We start from the raw sequence: 25,461 nt of genomic DNA on the forward strand, positions 1-25,461 counted from the left end.
CAAAAGATCTCCATGTGTCAGAAGGAACAGTCAGTAATGTTGTCCATGAAGACATCAGATATAAGTCTTATATGATGATGAAAGGTCAATTTGTCTGAAAAAGCAAAAGAAAATCACTACATCAGATCTAAAATGCTCTTAAACAAACTGAAAAACCCAGCAGAAGATTTGATTTGGTTTTTCTCAAATGAGAAAAACTTCAACCAAGATCAAAAAGTTAACAAAAGAAATGACAGATGGTTATGTGCAGACCATTCTGAAGTTCCAAGTGTTATGCATACAAAATTTCCTGCAACTGTCATGGTTTTAGGGGTTGTCAGCAATGAAGGACATGTGATGCCTCCTTACCTCTTTCCACAAGGCCTTAGAGTTAACTCTGCCATCTACATTAAGGTCCTGGAAATAGTGGCCTAAATCATATCAACATGAATATGGCATGTCACATTCAGCCCGCTACACATCCATCAAAATGCTTAGTGATATCTTTTCCAGCACTTTACATTCTGAGTTCAAATTCTATCTGTTATCCTGTCAAGGTTCATAAGTACCAGTCATACATTGGGGTTAACATAATTGACTAACATCTTTCCCTTAAAGTTACTGACCTTGAGCCAAAATTTGAAATAATTATTATTCAATTTAACCCAGATTTGGTCTTATTTCTGATGGAATTTATGTGGGTAGCAAGTTATTACCTGTAACCTTAGATATCTACTAGCTTTCAATAATCTTTCAAGAGCTCAAAACTCTCTTGATAACCCTTTCTGTTTTTATGAGGCAAGCTTTCCATAGAAGCTATACAGGACATTTCATTCTAATTTCATTCAACCATTTGTCTATATCATTATTCATAGTTCCTAGTGTACCAATTATTACAGGCACAACTTCTACAATTTTCATATTCCAAACTATTGTTGTTATTATTATTATTATTATTATTATTATTATTATTATTATTATTATTATTATCATCATTATTAAGGTGGCAAGCTGGCAGAATTGTTAGCTCTTTACGTTCTGAGTTCAAATTCTGCCGAGGTCAACTTTGCCTTTCATCCTTTCAGAGTCGATAAATTAAGTACCAGTTGTGTACTGGGGTCAATCTAATCGACTGGCCCCCTCCCACCAAATTTCAGGCCTTGTGCCTATAGTAGAAAGGATTATTATTATTATTATTATTATTATTATTATTATTATTATTATTATTATTATTATTATTGTTTTTGTTTTTGCTTTTTTGATTTTTAAACCCAAACCCTTTTTCAGCAATGGCCAGATGATGCCTTACAACTGGTTGCTAACAAATTACTCGATGATGTGGAGATGCATGAAGATTTGAGACAACAATCAGTTGAGATGTGCAAACACTTCCACATCAGTGTGAGAGCACTAACAACAAAGTAAGTAAATCACATCTTATCTGTCCCCTTTTTTTATGCCACATTAGATAACATATCACCAGATGATGAAGGATGGTTTAAAACTGAGATTAGCTTCAGATAAGGTGTTACTTCTGCCTTCAGGGTTCACTCTCACACTTTGTCATCACCATCCCTCTTTCCAGTTCTACAGCAAGAAATACTGTTGAGTGTGGTTCTAATATGTTCTTGTTGTTAGGGGATGAGCTGGGTAAGGCAGCAAGCTGGCAGAATTTTACAACATCTGAAAAATGTCTGGCAATATTTCTTCTGACTCTTTACATTTCTGAGTTCGATTCCCACCTAGCTCAGTTTTTCCTTTAATCCCTTCAGAGTTTAATAGAATAAAGTAGCAGTTCTCATTGGTTTTTAATATAAACTATAATTATAAAAAAAGATATTTAAAAAACATTTTTTTAAATATATTTTCATAAACATAAGAATTTTTTAGTAGAAAAATATTTTGTTTCTTTTGTGCTGCATTTATTTAGAATATGTTGCCTATTCAATGAATACATACACAAACACACATTCTCCTCCCTCTCTCTCCGTCATACATACATACGTATGTGTGTGTGTGTATGTACAAATATGCATGTATGTGTGTGTATGTCTGTGTGTATACAAGTCTCTATCTTTATGAATTATTAGTCTCCTACATGGGCTTATAGAAAAGCTCAAATACATAAGAAAATGAGAATGTGTGATCAAGTTCAGCTTTAGGTACTCATGAGCCAAGGTGTTGTGCCAAAGAAGTGGCCCATAGGCTTCCTGGCTGTCATAACACCAAGATGGCACTATGTGTAGCACTTTTCTCAGTCGCTTCATTGCCATAAGTTTAATAAGAGGTTTGAACAGAGAATCAAAACCAAACCATGGTTCAGTCTTCCTCTTCTTCCATCTTCCCTCAACCAGGGGCCTACCTCTACACCACAGAAACAATATTCACTGTAATAATGACAAATCTAATTTCTTTGCTAGGTACTATGAAGCTCTCAACCATCAGAATTATGTGACACCAACATCTTATCTGGAATTAATTCGGACATTTAAGACACTCCTTAGTCAGAAAAGAATGGAAATTCTGACACTAAAGAACCGATATCTTGTTGGATTGGAGAAACTGGAATTTTCAAAGTTTCAGGTTTGGTCAAACAACAATGTTCTTTGAGTCCCACAATGCCTAAATTGTCAAAATTGGTAAAAAAAATAGTCATCGTTTCACTTTGCAATATATAAATGCACAAACACCATCAGTGCAATATATAAATAATCTCAACTAGTGTTATGGCTAACTTATTGAGAGTTCATATTGTTACTCTTACAGTTCTGTGTCCATGGTAAAGACTCTTAAGTTTTACTGACTTAGTCCATCTCATCATAAATATATGGTATGGGAAATTACAGACTACCTTAGTACTATGTTTTCTAAATATTAAACTTAGCCATAAATATGTTGTTGGTTATATTGCTGCTGTTTGCTTCTGGTAAAGCCTGGTAGAGAACATTCACAAGCAAAGGTACTTCAACCAGTCATTTTTTTTTCATGGGATACATAGGACAACATCATTGAATGTTAATTTGATATGAGTTTTGAAGGATATTTGGCTACTATCTCTAAGAAGTTGAATGACTATGTATGATCTCCTCTAGGGAATATAGCTATGTATATTCTACTTATCTGTAAGAAATGAGATCGAATTCATCTCACATAACAGTAAATAAGTACCACAAAGTAATTGTAAAATAGACTCTATAAAAAAGGCTCAGTGTACATAACTCTAAATGGGTAGTATAAGTATTAATTATATCATATTTAACCAGCCTAGCTATATATAGGTACCACAAATAAATGGACACCATGGGCATGTGCGGTCACTCTAACTCATAACTAAACACCATAAGAATATACAGTCCATCAAGGTGTAACTAAGAACTGCATGACATTACTATAGGTTTGAAAAATGTATATCTCTCAGCAGAAATTCTCTTATGAATAATAGTTTAAAGCATGATGAACTTGTCCAATATGTCTTGTTTTAGTCCCTCAAGTCAATGCTGGAGATCTTTAAGTGGTACATTGCCTAGGGCGTCTTATGGCCCCAAGGGGCATGGTATTTAATGTTTACATAAATATACAATAATTGCTGATTATTTGGTTGTGTTGATTTCCAAAACAGACATAAATATTTTTGAAATGAACATCAATTTAACCAGTTTCTAAAAGATTCCTGGTGAAAGACTTGAAATTTAGTGAAGGGATATAGTAATTTATATCAACTACTACACTGGTCCTTTATTTTATTTACCATGAAAAGATTGAAGAGTGAAGTGAGCCCTGATGAGATAAGAACTCAGAATGTCAAGAGATGTACCTAATTATTGCAAGGCATTTTGTTTGATAGTCAACCAATACTATATCATTCAGTAATATTAATAATCATTTGCATTTATCATCAGTATCACCACCACCACCAATAACATTGCTACCATCATCCCTATTGCCACTATCAACCATTATCATCATCATTATTATCTCCATCATTAAGGTGGTGAGTGGGCAGAATTGTTAGCACACTGGGCAAAATGCTTAGTAGTGTTTTGTCTATCTTTGTGTTCTGAGTTCAAATTCTGCCAAGGTCATCTTTGCCTTTCATCCTTTCAGGGTTAATGAAATAAGTACCAGTTGTTGACTAGGGTTGATTTAATTGATGACCCTCCCTACTCACCCAAAATTTCAAGTCTTGTACCAATGATAGAAAGGATTATCATCACCATCATCATCCTTATCATCATTGCTTTCCATTCACACAGTAATTTTGTTTCTGATTTTTATAGATCAACATCATGCAGAAAGAGCTGTTTGCTCTCCAGCCACAGCTACTAGAAACTAGCAAGGAAACAGTGGAGCTGATAAAAACTATTGAGAAGGAAAGGCATGAGGTGGAAGCTGTTAAACAACTTGTAGAGCAAGATGAAGCTGTTTCTAACAAAGCAGCTATGGAAGCACAGTCTATCAAGGTTAGATGACAGTCATAATAATGATGGTTAGATGGCAATTATGTCGACCATTGACATTCTGTTACTCTGGGGTCTCTCACACTTTAAATGTTTGTAAGATGTGACCTTTAGCACTTTGAATTTCCTTGACATATTACCTCTGGCTTTTTTTGATTTTAGGGACATGTTGCTTTTTCTAATATTCCAATTATGTATAACCCCTGGCAGTGGCATAGCTATATTGCATACCACCTTTTGGATTTTTGCCTCCCTCTCCACTCTGCCAAGACCCAAAGCTGTACTAGTTTAAACAGCAAACTAAAATGTGCCACCCCCACACAAAAGTATCATTCAGGGTGGACCATCCCCATGCCCATCTCCTAGTTTCACTATTGATCTCTGACACTTTGAATTCCTGTGACATCTAATCTCTTGATTGAACTTTAGTTACATTTGAGAGTTTCATTGACATATAACTTCTGAACCTTTAGTTTTCCCTTACATAATCTTTTAATCTTTTACCTGTTATTTGACTGCAGCCATATTGGGGCATCACCTTGAAGGGTTTATGTTGAACAAATCGACCCCAGGACTTATTTTTTAAAGCCTTGTACTTATTCTAGCAGTCTCTATTGCCAAACTAGTAAGTTACAGAGATGAACATACCAACATCAGTTGTCAAGCAGTGGTAAGGGACAAACAAAGACATACACACATAGGTATATACATATATATATATGCATACATATATACGTGTGTAGGTATGTGTACACATATATATGGCAGGCTTCTTTCCCTTTCCTTCTACCAAATCCACTCACAAGACTTTGGTCGACCTGAAGCTACAGTAGAAGACACTTGCCCAAGATGAGATGCAGTGGGACTGACCTCAGAACCATGTGGTTGGGTAGCAATCTTCTTACCACACAGCCATGCCTGTGCCTTCATATGGCCTTATTATTAAATTTTATTCATGTATATAAATTTGTATTTTTAAATCTCTACTAACAAATAATGCTAAGCATTACTCAGTTCTCCTATAATGTCAGGCATTACTCATTTCTCCTTCAATTGCTAATTATAAACATTTTTGAAGTTTTAAAAATATTTATGATGAGGTAAAATTATATCCTAAATCTTATTTTTTCTACAGAATGAATGTGAAGAAAAGCTGAAGCTGGCCATGCCTGCCTTTAACACTGCTGTTGCAGCACTACATACACTGAAACAAAATGATATCACTATTGTGAAAGCAATGACAAACCCACCTCAAGGAGTAAAACTGGTGATGGCAGCAGTGTGCACAATGAAGGTAACATAGATACAATGTAGGATGTATTGTATAATTTAGATGCATACAGAACCTATAAGAAGACGGTATTACCCAGTTCATCAGTCCAGAGTTTTGAATCAAAAAGGAATCCACGATTATCTGCCAGGTTCCAATCTTCCTCAACAACAAAAAACTTACAGAGCCCTTGAACTTTACCATCCCTAATCCTATGACTGTCTAATGCCACCTTACAAAATTTCTCTCCAGAACCCCTGGGTACATGATATGATGGTTCTTATTGTTAGGCATTTGGTATATGACATGATTGCTACTTGTATTTCTTTGCTTGGGTATATTTTAAAGTAAATGATATAGTTGGATGTTTGTGATTATATATGATTACATGTTTTTGATGACAAACTATGTCTATGGCTAAATTGAAATCTATTTGGGGAGTCAAATCCTTTAAAAAAAAACAAGAAATGTCACAAAATCATGATGTATTCTTCTGTAATCATGTGGTCACATACACAAGAACCTTAGAACCAAATATTTCAAATTTCTTCTTTAGGGAATCAAGCCTGATAAGAAAACTGACCAGAACGGTAAAATAGTAGAAGATTACTGGACTGCATCAAAGAAGGTAAGCTGTTATGGTTGTTGTATATATTTTTGTTGTTGAAAATATTGATGCAGATATTGTTGATGGTATCATCATGATTATTGTTACAACCTTATCTACATGTTGTAACTACTCTAGTTACATGATTTTCCAACTTTTGCTAGTTTTAAACACTGTTATTGGTTATCTTAATCTCATAAGTTGTAATCCAGTTCTTTCCACTACAAATCCTTTCTTTCTCTCAGATGCTTAGTGACATGAAATTCTTGGATTCACTAAGAGACTATGACAAAGACAACATTCCTCCAGCAATAATTAACAAGATCCGTGAGAAGTATATCTCTAACAAAGAATTTGATCCTTCAATAATCAAAAATGTCTCCTCTGCCTGTGAAGGTTTATGTAAGTGGGTGAAAGCAATTGATGCTTACGACAGTGTCATTAAGGTCAGTAAAAGCTGAATTATTTTACAATTTGTATTTTACACACAACATATTTCACTCTAAAAAAAACTGTAACCATTATCTTTGTATTTAAGTATATATTTAGATAAATTATTGGGTTGTCAGTTTAATTTGTTTGTGGAGCTAAAAAGGTAGTTTGATGAATTCTTTAAGTGAAGATCTGATAATTTCTACTGTCAAAAAAGGCATAGACAATCTAGTGGAATGTTGGCAACAAAACTGTTAACAATGGAGATGAATATATCATTGATTGATTTGCTAAGACCATTGATGAAAAATAAGGATTAAAATGAATAGAAAAACAACAAATTTATCTGACAACCCAATAGTTCAATTATTTAAAACAGGGGAATTCACACATATATAACATACATATATTTATCCTGTGCAACAAAAGAAGCAAAGTGTTTAATAATGTTCATTCAAGAAGCAATCTCTGAGAAGTGTAGGAAGAAATGCAGCTAACAAACTCTGCTGAGTATGTAATACATGAAAACTGAACATATGAGTAATCAAATATATTGGGCCATCCCATAAATAATGCAATTGAAGACTGCAGAATAAACGATAATCAGATGGGGCAATGTCCAGTTAATATGGTGGATGGGCATCATTTCCCATTCAAACTGCACCAACCTTTGGAATGTCATCCTTGCTGTATGTGGCCAAGCATTATCCTGATGGAAGAACACCTTTTGTCTTGACACGAAAGATGGTCATTTTCCTTCTAGTGCTGACTTGGATGACTGGTTGAATGACCAAATCCAAGCTTCTCTGCTTGTTCCTCAACAGTTACAATGGGATTTTGTTCCACCAGGGTTTGTAGGATGTCCTTGTCAAGCTCTACAGATCTTCCAGGATGAGGCTCATCTTCTAGGCTGCAGTTTCTGACTTAGAATTTCTGGAACCACAGTTGCGACTGGCTTATGCTTATTGACCAACCCTCATATACTGCATTAATATTCCTCACACTTTCCGTTGCATTGTTGCCTTTATTGAACTCATAAAGTAAAACATGCTGAATATTCTCCTTTGTCACTTCCATTATAGCTTTGAAAAAAATAACTATTAAAATCGAATTGCACTCTTCAAAACTTGCATTAAGAATAAGTACAAAGTAAAATTACTGCTTGCTTTTTTAGCAAGTTGATGCAGGTAGTTTATCCCATCCCCCTCCGACTTTTAGTTCATGCAATTGAAAAAAAACCACATTACTTATGGGATGACCCAATAGTATGCAAAAAAGAGGACTGCATGGTTATGGGCAAGTAAAGTGTATGGAGGAGAACAGCTGTATAAAGACATGCCATGCACTCAAAGGGAATGGAACCTGCAGAAAAGGAGACCAAGGAGGACTTGGGGCAGGGTAATAAAGACAGATCTAAAATTGTTGCATCTTATATGGATGACAAAATACCTTGTGCATTAGTACATGTCTAGACATGGCCAAATAGGTGTCAAATTTGTGGGGTCTTCTGTACATATGTATCTATGTGATATATGTGTATATAGGCTTGTAGGTTTAGGTACATGCACATATGAACATGCAAGAATGCATATATGCAAGTGTTTGTGTGTGTGTGTGTGTGTGTGTGTGTGTGTGTGTGTGTGTGTGTGTGTGTGTGTGTGTGTGTGTGTGTGTGTGTGTGTGAGTGGTTAATAAAATAAATCTTTGCCCTCCTTGATAGCCAATCTCCTTCTAACATGCTATCACTCACTTCTCTGTCACTTGCTGTTTTTATCACACTTCCTTCTTATCCCTCATCTGTCTTTCACTTCTACAATTTGTCACCCATGTCTCTGTAGCTCTTACCATTATCCCTTCAATTGCCTTCCCTTCAATCTCTCTCTCCTCTTCTCCTTGTCACTGTTCTATAATGTCAAAGTGACTAAGGATAACAGTGGATCTCTTTGACTCCACATACATTGCTTCTGGTGTAACTAGGAATACTACAAGTCTTATCTGACCCTTTTGCCAATGTTGTACTACTTTCCCTCTCACCTTTATCAACCCAGCTCTCTCGCCATCTTGAAGTATATACTTAAGGGATTCTATCAGATTTGCATTTATCTCACAGACTCAACCTAAACTTTCTGGTAACCATTTGGTATTAACATTCATCATTCTTTCTCATCAATCTCTCACCCATATCCTCTCTAGTGCTGGTGTCACAATAAAATACACCTAGTACACTTTGTGAAGTGGGTGGCATTAGGAAGGGCATTCAGCCATGGATACTATACCAAAGCAGTTGGAACTTGGTGCAGTCCCCTGGTACTTCAGCTCTTGTCAAACTGTCCAACCCATGCCAGCATGGAAAATGGATGTTAAATATTGATGACAGTGTGTGTGTGTGTGTGTGTGTGTGTGTGTGTGTGTATTTACACACACACACACACACACACACACACACACACACACACACACACACACACACACACACACACACACACACACACACACACACACACACATACACACACTCACACAAATACTGACTTATCTCTCCAGTTTGTAGCACCCAAGAAAGAAAGTTTAGCAGTAGCTGAGACATTTCTTAAAGAACAAATGGGTGAACTTGGAAAGAAACAGAAAGAACTGAAGGATGTGAAAGCTAAACTGGATTCTTTGAAACAAAACTTACACATAAAACAACAGGAGAAAAAGGTAAGATATATATATGCACTCACACACTCACACACACACACACACACACACACACACACACACAATTGATTCAGATATGTGTTAGTAAAAGTTTCACAAGCATTAAAAGCATGTCTGGTTTATCATATACTTTAATACTGAGTGATGAAACAGTCAAAGCTTGTAAATGAGCCTAACTGGTACTGGTTTATTAGTGAGAGTGCTTCTCATTGGTCAATTTGAGTCATATGATTGAATCTGTCACCCAGCTGTTGTTAAGTGTTATAGTGACTAGTGGATGATGAATGGAGGTCAGCTGTCACACAAGACAGAAGTAGTCTCTTTGCTTTCATTAGAAATTCCAGTAAAATAATTACAACTTTTAGTTCAACATATAGTATAGCATTAATGAAAGCTCTGTTGATGTCAACTGTAGTTAAAGTTTTTTGTTAGAGCAGTTACAGTTTTTGAAGTTCCTCACTGAGACAAAGATGACAGTTATGAGCTCTGAGTGAGTAAGAAGGGACTTTATCAAGAATATTCCAGGTTATAATTGAGCAAGTGATTTTCCTGGTGCTGTAGTCTGCAGAGAGGAATAAATAAGAGAAGGCAATACTGTAACATGTACAATATAGTAGCTGAAATGTGCCCAATGTACCATGCAGGGGCAATGCACTTGAGACCATATACTGTAAAGCAAATACCTTAACATTATAGCCATATATTATTGTTCATCTTGGTTATTTCTCTCATCTTGTTCTTGTTTGCCTGTATGTACATACATATCCACACACACACACACACACACACACACACACACATAAATAAAAATGAGCTAAGGGAAATAAATCAGAGTGTGTGTGTGTGTGTGTGTGTGTGTGTGTGTGTGTGTGTGTGTGTGTGTGTGTGTGTAATCAACACTGAATTAATCATAAAGCAAAATAAGCATGTGCTTAGAGCACATGCTTATAGGGAAGTGGGTGTACTACAGAAATGGTAAATGATTTATGGCACAAAGGAAATCACTTTAAACTTGTTAAAATGATATTCAAAGTGGTTTATATGATCGGAAATATCATTTCAGAGTATTCATGGTGTCATGGTGAGGATCTGATTCAAAGACTTTGCAATTAAAAAAAGTAGGAGGCAAAATTTCAAATATGAATAGAGTGGAAGTGTACAAAAATAAACATTATTTTCCATCTTACTCTTAGTTTTGTTTCATTTTAAAAAATAAAAATTCATTTTATTGTTCATTATTGTTTTATATTTTGAATTACATATATATATGGGTGCACCAAAATCTTGTAACTGTTTAGGGCCTCTATAGATCTTAATCGAGCCCAGTATATAATGTATGTATATGAACATATATATAAACAATCCCAGTTTTAAAATAGACATATTGCATCCCTACCTATGTCCAAATGGAAAACTAGATGTAAAATGATTAATGTTGATAACAATGGCAACAATGATATCGATAACATACGGCTGCTGCAAAATTTATTTTAATTACTAATACAACTATAATAGGTTGGTTGAAACAGTCATTTTTACAAGCTTTCATTAGTTGTCATTACCATTGTTGTTATTGTCATTGATGTTGTTTATTGTCATCATTGAAGAATCTGGAATTCAACATAGAACTGACAAAAGTGAAACTTGAAAGAGCAGAGAAACTTATAAATGGCCTTGGTGGTGAACATGACCGGTGGATACAGGTAGAACTTTACATTTTCCCCTATAACCTTGTTCTAGATTTCTGACTTCCAGCTATACTGAGAAGGGGAGTAGATTTCACAAATTAAGTGCCTTTATCGTTTAAATTCATTTCACTAATTTGATTTACTTCTCTCTACATCAAAGTGAAACCTAGGTGTTTAAGAAACCAATATTTCTTACATTAAAATTGCACATTTATAGGATGAGACATATCCCTTCCCTTAACTCTTTTGACACCAACCTGCCTGAGACTATGCACTTCCTATTTTAAAAGAACTAAATCAAAACCTTTCATCAGAATTTTATGTAAATTTATACTCAAAATATCAATTTAGTATTGAGAGTTATACTAAATTCTTCATCATTTTCAAAGTAAATTGAAAGGAAGTTATTGTATTTCAAGAGAAATATGGTAACAAAAAATTTTATTTTGTTTCCTATTTCATTTTGTTTCCTAATTTTTATCCATGCCTTCATTCCTGATGTAATTCTTTTGAAATACTCTACTTCCTATATATGCTGCCCTTATTTATACCCACCGACATCTCTCTAGGAAACAGCATACTTTCATTTGGTGTATTTCTAATTTAGTTTCCACTCACATTTCCATTCCAGGAAAGAGAATTTTCTCAAGTGTCCCACTTCACTTTTTGTGCATTTCTAACCTACTCCACTCACATTTCCATTTAAAACTGAGATGGAGGTCAAAGCAGGTTATACAAAGCAATCCTTTCCTACCATTTTCTCTTAGAGTTCAAACATTTTCACATTTTCAGTTTCATATTGTATGACAGAACTTTCTTCCTTTTTACTGCTGTAGTCTTTTATCATGAATATATTTACATATCAAAGTGACTGTCCAGTTCTATAGAATCTGCATAGGCACATATGTTCTTGTTCATATGTATGAGTGAAAACATATATATATATATATATATATATATATATATATATATATAGACAGACAGACAGAGATAGATAGATAGATAGACAGACAGACAGACAGATTTCTCCATCTATGTGTATACACATACACACATCTGATGATGGCTTGGTCAAAATTTCGAAGTGACTGTTAATGCTATTCTTGTTAAAGAATAACAAATTTGTACTCAACCAAAAGTATTGAGTAATCCTCCAGTTTAAGATAAAATTGCTTTTATTATAGCATAAAAACAATCATTAGTATATATAAATACACATACATACAAATAAACCGATGAAAAAATTGTTATAGAGGTCAACTGTCCAACAGAGATGAATATTTTCTTTAAAATTAACAAGAAAACATCTATGGTAAACTACTTCAAAACCGTGACTTCTCTCCCCAGATTATATATCTACATTTGCCCTTATAACCATTATTACTCTCTAATAGAGTTGGGATTTTCAAATAAAAACAAAAATTACCATTTAATAATTATTCTGTAAAGTCATTCTATAGACAAAACGGTGGGAGGGGGACAGTTCAGCATGTAATTCTATCCTGTTGTTGGTATCTAATTTCCAGTGATAGGGCCTTATTGATTTGGTTAGAAATGATCCTCCAACTTCTCTACAGGGATATTACAAAGAATTAGAAAAAAAATAGACAGGCATACATCCTAACTATTACACACATACACACACATATGCACACATTCACGCATACACACACAAACGTACACATGCACGTGTACACACACACATACACGCGCGTGCACACACACACACACACACACACACACACACACACACACATGCATGTATGTATATCATCAAACAAAACTCATTTCTTATATATTTACTAACTGATACACTGCTGTGAGTTGATCCCCTGTTCTTTGTGATTAATAAATGTGAACATATTATTATGTTGTCTATTGTCAGGCAGTAGACAGTTTAACGAACACATATGATAACATAATTGGAGATGTCCTGCTGTCAGCATCTGTGGTGGCCTACCTTGGTCCTTTCATCTCTTCTTACAGACAGGTGAGATATACGGATATGTAAGTGGTGTGATGATGTGCTGCAGCTGCTACTGATGATGATGATGATGATGATGATGATGAGAGTGGTGATAAGAGTGGTGGTGATGGTGGCTTACTCTTAGATGAGCTTCAGTTGAACTGACCTTAAATCAAAGGGATTCCAACTTGGGAACATCCCATGGTTACCCTCTGTTTATTGTTTTTTTTTATATTTTAACAGTTTTTGGCATACCTATATCTATGACTATGCTATCAAAATGCATCCTTTTCTAAGACAGTAGACTGCAGTTTTAGGAAATTTGACTGCTATTTCTATGTCATGGAGACACATGGCTTTGTAGTTAAGGTGTTGGACTCATGGTCATATGATCATATTTTTGATTCTTGGACTAAGTGTCTATGAGCAAAACACTTCATTTCACATTACTCCAGTCCACTCAGCTGGTAAAAATGAGTAATTCTATGATGAACCAGCATCCTATCCAGGGAGGAATATATATGACAGAGAAACCAGGAAACTGAACCTATGCTCCTCATGGAGTAATATGGATTAACTATGCTATGTATAGTGTTGTTGTTGTTTAACTCCAGCTGAATCCTGATCAAGTAGACAAGGGATCAAAGTCATTCCAGTCATAAACAACCTATTCCTTCTTACATGTCATGTATTGACGACTATATTATTCAATGCGTTATTTCTTTCTTTATTAAAATAGTAGGATGTTGCATCAGAGTGTTTTAGCTGATATTTCTTGCGGGTTGAATGATCATACAAAGGTTCTTTCATTGGTCTGTATTGTGGTTGTTGTTTTATAATCCTAGAACAGCTTTGGTCCAGTTGAGCTATCATGTGAGATATTCTGGTCATGATCATCCCATCTTTTCAGCTATAGCTTATTTCAGATTACATAATCTAATGTCTTTTTAAAAAAGTCAGTAAAGGGTGGTTTTTTGAGAGATTTAGCTGCTATTTCTGGCAGGTCGTGCAACTAATTATATAGAGATTTTTCTCATGGGTTCTTAGTAAGCAGTAAAAAAGTGTTGTATTTAAAGTGTTGTATATTAAATACTGCATGCAAGTGCATATAAAGTATATATAAATATTATGTGCATGTACTCTTCAAATTAAAGAAATGTATATTCAAAAACTTTCTTCTGATTTTTCTTATATTTTTTTCTTTTTCCCTTCAGGAATGTCTCCAAGAATGGTATAAATGTTGCAAGAAGAAAGGGATTCCTCTTTCAGCTCAGTTCTCATTGTCCAAAACTTTAGGAAACCCTTTGAAAATCAGAGAATGGCAAATTGCTGGTTTACCAGTTGACAGGTAACTTAAGTATATAAATATTTCTGGTATAGCTTTGTGGTTGCGAGGTTTAATTCCCAACCATGTGGTCTTAGGTTCAGCCCCACTGTGCAACACCTTTAGCCGGTGTCTTCTTCTATAGTTCCAAGCCAACCAAAGTCATTATGAGTGGATTTGGTAGATAGAAACTGAAAGAAGCTTGTCATATATATGTATTTGTATATACCTTTGTCTAGATATCACCAGATGGTTATAAATACGCATCATTATTCAAACAAAGTTATTCATTTCCAGTCTTCTGTGAAAAACATGCCTGGCTATGGTAGATGTTACCTAGCTTGGAAAGAGGAAAAGGTTGGTGACTGGAAAGGCATCGGGCCATAGAAAATCTGCCTCGACAAATTTCGTCTGACCCATACAAGCAGGGAAATGTGGATGCTAGAACAATGATGATTTCCCTAAGCCCTAAAGGGATTTTTAAGGGCTAATACTGGTCCTTAAAGTCTGATTTATGACTATAAGAAGTCAAGTGACTAATCTCACCAAGGATGGAATGCCAACCCTATCTTAGGTAGCATTCTTAACTGCTATGGTACCCATTAACAAGAGCTATGTAAACTAAGATGTGTAGAATGAAGTGCACTATCCACACACACAACAGTAAGCCTATGATGGATTTAAATAACAAGACCTTTCAAATGACAGCTCACTAACACATTTCTTCAACCATTTCATTTGTATTAAATAAAACATCTAAGATTGTGTTAGGCATAACTGCTACTTACTTTGGGGAATGAAAGCATAACTGTGTATCTGAAGAACATGTGACTTCGTTAAATTTTTCATTTGTTATATTGGTCAATTGAGAAGCTGACAAATTCTGCATGCTGCTGCTGCTGATGCTGGTAGTGGTTTATATGAGGAGGTGGGGTAACGATGGTGATAGTGCTGCTACTGCTGCTGGTTGTGGGTTGAATTCATTCAAAATTCTGGTCAATTTGAATGAAAGGCTTTGCACAAATGATCTAAAAGTGAAGTTGGGCATTAAAAACATTAGGTAATGAATGCAAACAAAAGACTGCTATGTGTATATGACACAAATAGATCATGAGTCCTGAATGAAACAGTACAGTTTACTGACATTAGAAAGTAGCTGTGGAGGAGAAAGATGAGGATGAACAAATGGGAAGTCATATCTGAGGATGATGCGCCTCACAGATAACAAAATGTGTAGAATATGTTGTTTAGATAATCCTTTTGACCAATGCTAAATTGTTAAAATGATGATATCAATGTTTCAGCTACTCAGTGGAGAATGGTATCATTGTGGACAACTGTGGAAGATGGCCATTAATAATTGACCCTCAAGGTCAAGCCAACAAATGGATAAAGAACATGGAATGTCACAACAAACTTCAAGTCACCAAACACACTGATGCTAATTATGGCCGGATTATCGAGAACTGCTTACAGGTAAACAACATTACAGAGCTTTGAATATTCTTTCTAAAAACCTCTCCCCAACTCTCTCTCTATATATGTGTGTGTGTGTGTGTGTGTGTGTGTGTAATTTCTCCCTTTTCTTGTTCCACTTTCTCTTTCTAATCTGCAGTTTTTCCTCCCTCTCTCTGCTACTTTCTCTCTAACCCTTTCTGTTTTTCTCTCTTTTTCTCATGCTCACACACAGTTAGTTGTAGAAAGTACTATTTATTAACAGAAAGTACTGGTTAGTGACAGACATTACCAGTTAGTGATAGAAAGTACTAGTTTGTTAGTTGTGAAAAGTACTTATTAGATACAGAAAGTACCAGTTAGTAACAGAAACTACTAGCTAGTAACAGAAAATTCTAGTTACAGATAATAATAGTTAGTTGTAGAAACTAATAATTAGTAACAGACGATGCTTGTTTGTAGTAGAAACTAAGAGTTGGTTGTAAAAAGCCAAAGATCCTAATATTGTATGGGAAATAGCCTTGCTTGATGGGTATATACAGAAACTGAATCCTTTGTACATAGAGTAAGCAATAGGGGCACAAAAGATACATAGATTTTTGATAACCTGGTTAAGAACTAACACTTTAGATTTGATAAATGTACTGTAACTATTACTGATGTTGTTTAACTCCAGATCAACTGTAATGAAGCAGAATATTGGTCAAAGGTATTCTAGCTATGACAGACCTCACTTTTTGTATATTTAGGTTGATATAGTCTACAACAAGTTTTCCTTTTTCCAAGATAGTGTGTGATTTGAAGGATGTTTGGTTGTTATTTCTAGCTGGTCAGTTATGTGCATAATGGCTCCCTCATGATGCAGCATGATAGGAAGTTAATAGTAATAGAATGTGGAAGATTTCTTAGGTCCCTTATAGGGATATGAATGCAGAGGATTTACTGGATGTGTATTAACCCCCAATAATTCTCAGAGTACATCTGTGCTGAGACACTAACAACAGCCAACAAGTTCAGAAGAGATGATTGTACCAGTATGAATAAGTGGTGTGAAGGAAGAATGAGTGATATATAAAAAAAAGTGTTCTTTCCAGTTGGATGTGGATGCTCAAGGTAGAGGAAGAACCACTAAAAAGTAGAGAGGTTAGATCTCAAAACCTTGAGCTGTGCCAATAAGATGAAAAGAAACTGAAATAAGTAGCAATACATGGTCTGATCAATAAGTATCCGGACTTTTGCCATATTAACAAAGCTAAAGCATGCAGAGTGAAACCGCTTGGCTTAGATTGACCTTGAACTCTGCTGTGCAAGCGCACTAAGTATTAATGTGCTAGCTCAGTTCCACTGTTTACAGCAGTGCTTGGAAAGAAGGTGTGTAACATGTGATTGTCACAATGACCATGGCAGAGAACTGTCTTGAATTTTGCCAAAAGCTTGGTGATACCTGCTCAGAGGCCTACTCAAAGTTTTCAAAAAGTTTTCATTGTTCTCGACACAATCAAGGAGATTTTGTACAACTGAAACCTGAGTGTTAGTTTGGTCAGTTGAAAGCAGTTTTGGCACAAACTTGGCAGACATGCGTCTCATACCCAAATCTTCAGTGATAATCAACTGAACTGAACCATAACTTATCTGCACATCCTCTGATAACTCATGGATGGTGATTCGACGATTTCCCCTCACATCTGCACTGTTTTTCATAGTTCTGCTGGTTACAGGTCTCCCGGAATGTTTGTCTATAGCAACATTTTTTGGCCATCTTGGAAACGTTCAAACCACTCATACACTTGTGTGCAGCTCATGCACTCCTCTCCATACACTTTCTGCAACTTTGCATAGGCCTCTGAGCAGGTATTGCCATGACAACTTTCTCTGTCATGGTCAATGCAACAATTACACGCTACACACCTTCCTTCCAAGCACTGTTGTAAACAGTGGAAATGAGCTAGAATGTTAAAACATGCACAGCCGAGTTCAAGGTCAATCTCTGCCAAGCAGCTTCACCCTGTGTGCTTTAGCTTTGTTACTATGGCAACAGTCTGAATACTTATTGATCAGACCACATATATAGTATAACAGACATAGCTAGCATATGTCATCATGGAAAAATGATCGTTTTGACAACATGGTGGTAACGCTAGTGATGATGATAATAGTGTTGGTGATGACAGTGCTGGTACAACAGAAGATGTTGTGATAATACTTCAAGAAAATAACTTCATTAGAATGGTTTCATTTTTATTTCTTATCTTCCTTCTTAGTTTGGTTGTCCATGTCTATTAGAAAATGTTGGAGAAGAACTTGATCCACTTCTAGAACCAATTCTTTTGAAGCAGACTTTCAAGCAGGTAAGTTATTCCAATATAATAGTGTAAAAACTAAAAAGGTGTTACAATGCACAATGTCATACTATATTCTTCAATCAAACATGCTTCTAAAGCACACAAGCTCACACACACACACACACACACACACACACACACACACACACACACACACACACACACACACACACACACACACACACACACACACACACACACACACACACACACACACACACACACACTTGAACGCACGGAACAGGCTTCCAACAATTTCCATCAAAATCCCTCAGAAGGCAGTGGTAAATCTGGATGTTGTGCAATGGAACCAATCAAACCATGTTCTTGCAAATTTTTTAACCATGTAGCCATGTCTGCACTAACACTGCATATATACATACACATATGTTTACACATACACACACACACACACACACACACATACATGTGTGTGTGTGTGTGTAAACTCTTTGAATTCCCTTGAAATTCATCACTGCTTATCCTTTAAGAGTCACAAAATAAATAAATATACAAATATACCCTCTACTTGACATGTTGAATACCTTACTTTAATGGTGGTGCTCTCCACTTCTAACAAAATCCCTGAATACACTATGTAGTGTGCATGCATTCATACATAAAAATTTAACTCACTTTCATAGTACCAAAAGTTTCATGGGCACATCACTTATTTGCCTCATCAGATCTTTGGAGTTAGAGTAGAGACTTTGAAAGGAATTCAGAATGGCTTCTAAGTGTTTACACCTCTATTAGTCAGATGTGGTCATGTGACCACATCTGGTTAATAGAGGTGACATCAAAGTGACATCAGTTATTTTCTGTTTTTCAAGGATACTTCATTTGATATTGGAGGAAGTCATTTCTATGGTCTCAGATTCTCCAGATAAAGTGGAACAAAGGGGTGGCATTTTTCCCATCACTACATTTGAAGGAATACATGTATTATGTATAACTTTCTCTTAAACTTATTGGTTGTCATTCCCTGCTGCCCTGTTGAAGATATTCCTGTTTGATGATCAATTAGCCTTGTACTGAAGAGTGTGATTTTATTCATAAATGCTCAAATCATCCCCAGCTGTAATTAGTATCTTCATTGGGATTTCTGTAGGGGCAGGAAGGTGACATTTACCAAATTGGTGGGAAATGTTATAGTTAGGCTAATTTCTTTGAAGATCTTCATCAGGCTCTTCCTGAACTTATCCATGGCATGACCATTCATATGACTTGTGATTACCAGGTCATCATCCCTTTACAGGACTGAATTATGAGGGTCTGTGTGTTTCTTTGAGATATCTAAGACAAATAATTCAATGAGGTTGGTGACTTCATAGATACATCAAGCAGTGGGTTGCCTTCCTTTTTTACAAAACAGGAATCATCATGAAACAGGAGTAACTTTCTTGTGTTGAAAGCTACTCCTAATGTCCTCAAACTCCACAAATGATCACTGAACATGCCTACCCTACAATGGGCAGTATGTTTTACAAAAGACTAATGTTGCTGAATATATCACACTACAGCCTACCATCAATGTGGTTCCAGAATCCTACCAACATCTTGTTTACAACATGTGGACTTAAAGATAAACAAAATAACTGTTGTTTTTGCTCTGATAGTATTACAACCACATGACCACAGTTGACTAATAGAGGACTAAACAACTAGAAGCCATTGTGAATTTTTTTTAAGTTTCTACTCTGCCTCTGAATATCTGACAAGGTGGGCACATAGGATGAAACTTTATTGTGAAGCTGAGTCAAATTCATCTTATGCATGCAACCCCAGCTACATGTGCTGAATGCTACCCTCTGTTGTTTATTCACTCGTTGATGTGTGTATATGTGCATGTATGTGTATGTATGTGTGTGATGTTTAAATCAATAAATATATTCATATAACCAACATACATAAATATATGGGTGTGTATAAATATATATTATGTGCATATATTTCTATGTATTTGACAGAGAGGAGTTGATTATGTAAGGTTTAGAGACCGTGTTGTGGAATACAGTAAAGATTTCAGGCTTTACCTAACAACTTGCTTGCGAAATCCACACTACTTACCAGAGGTTTCTCTCAAGGTAATCACTTTTACAATTTGTATTATTAGTGTTGTTGTTGTTTAGCCTCAGCTCTTGATCAAAAGCATTTATGATCAAAGGTATTCCTATCATAACTGTCCTGTCATATTAACATTATTTAATTTGTCCTCACATGTTTTGAGAGAGAGAGGTAAGAGGGAGAAATCTGGCTATTTTTAACAGATTGAATAGCCACATCAATGCTTCTTTTGTTGCATCTAGTTTGTTCTCTTGTAATTGTGTATTAGATGTATTTGTCTATTGATTCTTAGCAAGTTAGAGCCATAGAGATTTTAACACAGTTTTACCATGAGAATTCTTGATTTCATAGATAAATTATTGACAACTGTATCAAACAATATAATTTGTGAAAGGGCATTCAATATTTATATCAAATTTATAAGTTTACTCAAGCTGTAGTTTAACAATATTTTTTTTTTCTATAAACATAAATCTGTCCTCAAATAGCATACACACCCTGTACACAGTGGGCTTCTTTCGGTTTCTTATTTCTTTATTGCCCACAGGGGACTAAACATAGAGGGGACAAACAAGGACAAACAAAGGGATTATGTTGATTACATCAACCCCAGTGTGTAACTGGTACTTATTTAATCAACCCTGAAAGGATGAAAGGCGAAGTCAACCTCAGCGGAATTTGAACTCAGAATGTAACGGCAGACAAAATACTGCTAAACATTTCACCCAGCATGCTAATAATTCTGCCAACAATATTGGTACAATGTACAGTTAATGTACAGTTTCAGTCATAGAATTGAAAATATGGTGAGCTGGCAGAAACGTTAGCACACCGGGCGAAATGCTTAGCGGTATTTCGTCGGCCATTATGTTCTGAGTTCAAATTCCGCCGAGGTCGACTTTGCCTTTCATCCTTTCGGAGTCGATAAATTAAGTACCAGTTATGCACTGGAGTCGATGTAATTGACTTAATCCGTTTGTCTGTCCTTGTTTGTCCCCTCTGTGTGTAGCCCCTTGTGGGCAGTAAAGAAATAAGAATTGATAATATGGACTGTTTACTCATAGTAGTAGTTGTAGTAGTTATACAGTATTTCCCTCATTACTAAACATCTGTTGCTGGTTAACTTTTTAAATTGCCTATTCTGTTAACTTTTATTTGCTTCAGCCATTTGATTGGGCACACACTGAGGCATCACCTTAAGGGGTTTTTAGTTGAACAAATCAACGTCAGCATTTATTTTATTTATTTTATTTATTTTTTTGGGGGGGCGGTGCATAGTACTTATTCTCTCAGTCTCTTTTGTGAAACTGCTGAGTTACAGGGACATAAATACACCAATACCAGTTGTCAAACGGTGGTGGGGGGACAAACTTAGATACAAAGACACATATGCATGCACACACACGCACACACACACACACACACACACACACACTCATACACACATACACACATACACACATGCACACACACACACACAATGGGCTTCTTTCATTTTCCATCTACCAAATCTACTCACAAGGCTTTGGTTGACCTAAGGCTATAATAGAACACACTTGCCCAAGGTGCCACACAGTGGGACTGAACCTGAAACCAGGTGGTTGAGAAGCAAGCTTCTTACTATGCAGCCACGCCTGTGCTTATACTGTATAAAGACTGAAAAATACAGCAGATATATATCCTTCTGGAGTGAAATGGGTGAAAAGCTTTTATAAAAAAACCATTTCAGTAAATGCAGTATGTGTTAACTTTTAACAGGTAACCCTGATCAATTTTGTCATTACTCCAAATGGACTTGAAGACCAGTTACTTGGTATTGTGGCTGCTCGTGAAAAACCTGACCTGGAGGAGAAAAAGAATCAATTAATTATTGAAAGCGCTCAAAATAAAAGGCAACTGAAAGAGATTGAAGACAAGATCTTGGATGTCCTCTCTAATTCACAGGTATAACATCAGTTAATATTCATTGCAATCCATCTAATGTCCAAACAGATGGATGAATGTAAATAGGTAGGAAGGTATTTGTGTATCTAATGTCTGTTTTTCCATGGCTTGAACAAGAATTTATTTTTGCGGTAGGATCTTACTACCAGATGCTCTTCATATTACCAACACTTACTTGTTTTTCAGGAAAGGGACCTCTGTATCAAAAAAGTCTTCAAAAGCAGAAAGTTAGCTACCATAATGTCAAAAAGGAATGTCAATATCTGCACTATTTTGCTTAAACATTGAGTTAAATATCAACATTCCCACATGTTCATATACACATGCATACATGCATAATTCTTTCATCTTCTCAGATGGTAGCCATCACACATGCAGCCTGAATTACTTTCATCCTTGCATGTATGTGGATATGTCATTTCACTCCATGCATCCATTGCCATAGAACTTTATAAAATACAAAATAGATCAAGAAGTGAAATGGTAGTGAGACATCAGTACATCATTGGATTTAAATGACAAAAGCTTCTACAACACTTTTGTCACTCTCAGTCATTATCAGGGCTGGATTAAGACCTATCATGACCCTAAGCACTTATAAGACTTTGATGCTCCCATAAAAGATTGTGTAATTCAAAATATAAACAATAACAAACCATAAAATAAATTTTTATTTTTGAAAATGAAACAAAACAGTAAGAGGGAAAATAATGTTTATTTTTGTACACTTCCACTTTATTTATATTTGAAAAGTTTCCTTCTACTTTTTTGAATTGCAAAGTCTTTGATCAGATCCTCAAAATTAATCTTAGGTAACACATCGGCATCTATACCTAGTAAAGATAAAGGCAACCCAAATATTATTTTAGCAAATGTGATTTCTTTTGTGATTTCTTTTGTGCCATAAACCACTTACCATTTCTGTGGTGCCCCTCCTTCCCTTGATGTTCTAAGTGCGTGCTTATTTTGCTTAATGATTAATCCAGTGCTGGTCACCATAATAGATTCCAATAACAAGCATTGCAAGATGGCTGATACTATTTTGACTATGAGTTTTATGTCAGAATATCTTTCAGAAGAGCTGCCTTCCTCATGTCTTTGTCAAAAAAAAAAAAGGAAAAAAAATGTATTTGTCTGTTTGAGTATCACTTCTATAGGGAAATGTTCTGCATACTAAATACAAATACAGTAGGGGCTTATATATGTAATATAGTAAGTTGAAAAGCTTTGACCAACTGAGATTTTCCAAGTAACAATCAAAGTTAATCAATTTACAATATTATATATAAAAGAGATCCCTGTTACTGCTATGTTTTGCAATTGGTGCACAAATGAATTTAATGTATATACAAAAAGCTAATAGTTTCAAATAACTACACTTATTTTTAATTCAGTGTATATATACTTTTGTTACGGGAAAAATATTTGCTGCACATAAGATATTTGCATACACTGACTACTAAAAATTACAGAGAACATTGTAACAAATTATTTACATTATTTACATTCAACGGATATTTGTCCTCATCTTGTTTGTTGTTAACACAACATTTCACCTGATATACCCTCCAACCTTCTTCAGGTGTCTTGGGGAAATTTCGAACCTGGGTTCTCATTCCTAAGGTATTTTTCGATGTTATTATTATTATTATTATTATTAGTGTCCAGGTTACTGCTTGGAATCGAACTCAGAATCTTGGGGTTAGTAGCCCGCACTCTTAACCACTACACCATATGCCCACGGGGCAGAATTCCTCATCTCTTAAATATAGAACTACATTGTAATAAAATTCTACAGTGTTTATATTTAATATGCAGCCCTCTCTGCCAAAATATTTGACCTCAACCATACAGTTAATGTTCACTACAGCTCATGTGCTTCTGTAAATATTGATTACTCTTTTAATTTTACCAATTTAGTAGAATATAATTTGCTGAAGTTTCCAATAATACAGAAGCATGTTCTTTTGTTTTAAAGACCAATGTCCATAAATTTCAGCTAATTGAGTTTACTGGAGTTATTTTCCTTGTTTCTTTTTTTAGATCTTAAACACCTCATTTGATCAGTTTTTTTTCTTTTTCTTTTAATTTACATTACATATGTGAGTTATCATATTTGATAAATTTTTAAAATTAGACATGCATAAAAAACAACAAAAACAATTTGCTGAAGCCTATTGCAATTAGGAAACAATCAATAAAGCCAAACTCTTTCTTTCCCTACCCCCACTCTCTCTCTTTTCTCACTAGGGAAATATTCTTGAGGATGAAACAGCCATTCAGGTCCTTTCATCAAGTAAAACCCTTTCTGAAGACATAGAAGAGAAGCAATTGGCAGCATCACTTACAGAACTTGACATAGATGAAGTTAGGAATGGATACAAACCGGTATAAATATTTCTTTATCCTAGCTTTTTATTTATCTTATGGTTTTTTTGTCATTTCTTTATTTCCGAGTTCTCTCAGTTAACATTTAGGGATCCAGTAGCTGAATGGTTAAAGTGCTTGACCATTGAACTAAATCAGTTAAAACTTCAAATATTAATGGTGCAGGTAATTTATTCCTAACAGACAGACAGACAGACAGACAGACAGACAGACAGATAAGCATTATTTATATATATATATACATTTATGTGTGTGTGTATATGCACATACATATAACTGGTTAATTTTTCATAAGTCTGCAAAAAAGATTTTTTTGAGTTGCAATATTTTACGTAGCTATTGGTTATGGTCAGTCAGAAACTTACTATTCAGAGCTGCTGTCCAAAGGCATATATTCTTGGGCAGGCAGATCTGATGAGTTATCTATATTGCTAAGAGTAATAATAGATGTGAAACCAAAGGTAACTTTCTGATTGGCCATAACCAACAACTTCAAAAAATAGACTAACAGACAGATATATAGATATGCATCCATATATATATATATGTGTGTGTATATGTGTATATGTGTGTGTATATATACACACACTCTCAAGCCTGCTGAGATGATTCGAAAACACAACACTTAATAATCTAACAGTATATCTTTTCTACTGCTCTGATGAGATTTTGTCTAATATAATGATTTAATTATTGTAATTTAATCTTTTAGGCCAAATTGAAACAGCTGTAAGAGAATATGTTGGATTTTTGCAGATAATAAATTATATTAATGCTATATCTCCATTTTCTAATTTTCTTTTGAATATTTATATATACATATATATATATATATATATATA

General features: G+C 35.1%; 1 protein-coding gene across 1 annotated transcript in view; it reads left to right on the top strand.

The window, feature by feature from the left end:
* LOC106881001 (dynein axonemal heavy chain 3) overlaps positions 1 to 25,461 on the top strand; it is a 174,058-nt gene that overhangs the window by 124,736 nt on the left and 23,861 nt on the right. Inside the window, exons 51-65 of the mRNA XM_052972117.1 lie at positions 1,267 to 1,400; positions 2,400 to 2,562; positions 4,257 to 4,439; positions 5,572 to 5,730; positions 6,263 to 6,334; positions 6,559 to 6,759; positions 9,290 to 9,445; positions 11,053 to 11,148; positions 13,019 to 13,123; positions 14,314 to 14,447; positions 15,728 to 15,899; positions 18,140 to 18,226; positions 20,191 to 20,307; positions 22,046 to 22,231; positions 24,482 to 24,619. Coding sequence (XP_052828077.1) covers positions 1,267 to 1,400; positions 2,400 to 2,562; positions 4,257 to 4,439; positions 5,572 to 5,730; positions 6,263 to 6,334; positions 6,559 to 6,759; positions 9,290 to 9,445; positions 11,053 to 11,148; positions 13,019 to 13,123; positions 14,314 to 14,447; positions 15,728 to 15,899; positions 18,140 to 18,226; positions 20,191 to 20,307; positions 22,046 to 22,231; positions 24,482 to 24,619 — 2,103 coding nt within the window. The remainder of the gene's footprint in view (positions 1 to 1,266; positions 1,401 to 2,399; positions 2,563 to 4,256; positions 4,440 to 5,571; positions 5,731 to 6,262; positions 6,335 to 6,558; positions 6,760 to 9,289; positions 9,446 to 11,052; positions 11,149 to 13,018; positions 13,124 to 14,313; positions 14,448 to 15,727; positions 15,900 to 18,139; positions 18,227 to 20,190; positions 20,308 to 22,045; positions 22,232 to 24,481; positions 24,620 to 25,461) is intronic.

The sequence above is a fragment of the Octopus bimaculoides genome, chromosome 1 (assembly GCF_001194135.2).
Source record: "Octopus bimaculoides isolate UCB-OBI-ISO-001 chromosome 1, ASM119413v2, whole genome shotgun sequence".
Lineage (NCBI taxonomy): Eukaryota > Metazoa > Mollusca > Cephalopoda > Octopoda > Octopodidae > Octopus > Octopus bimaculoides.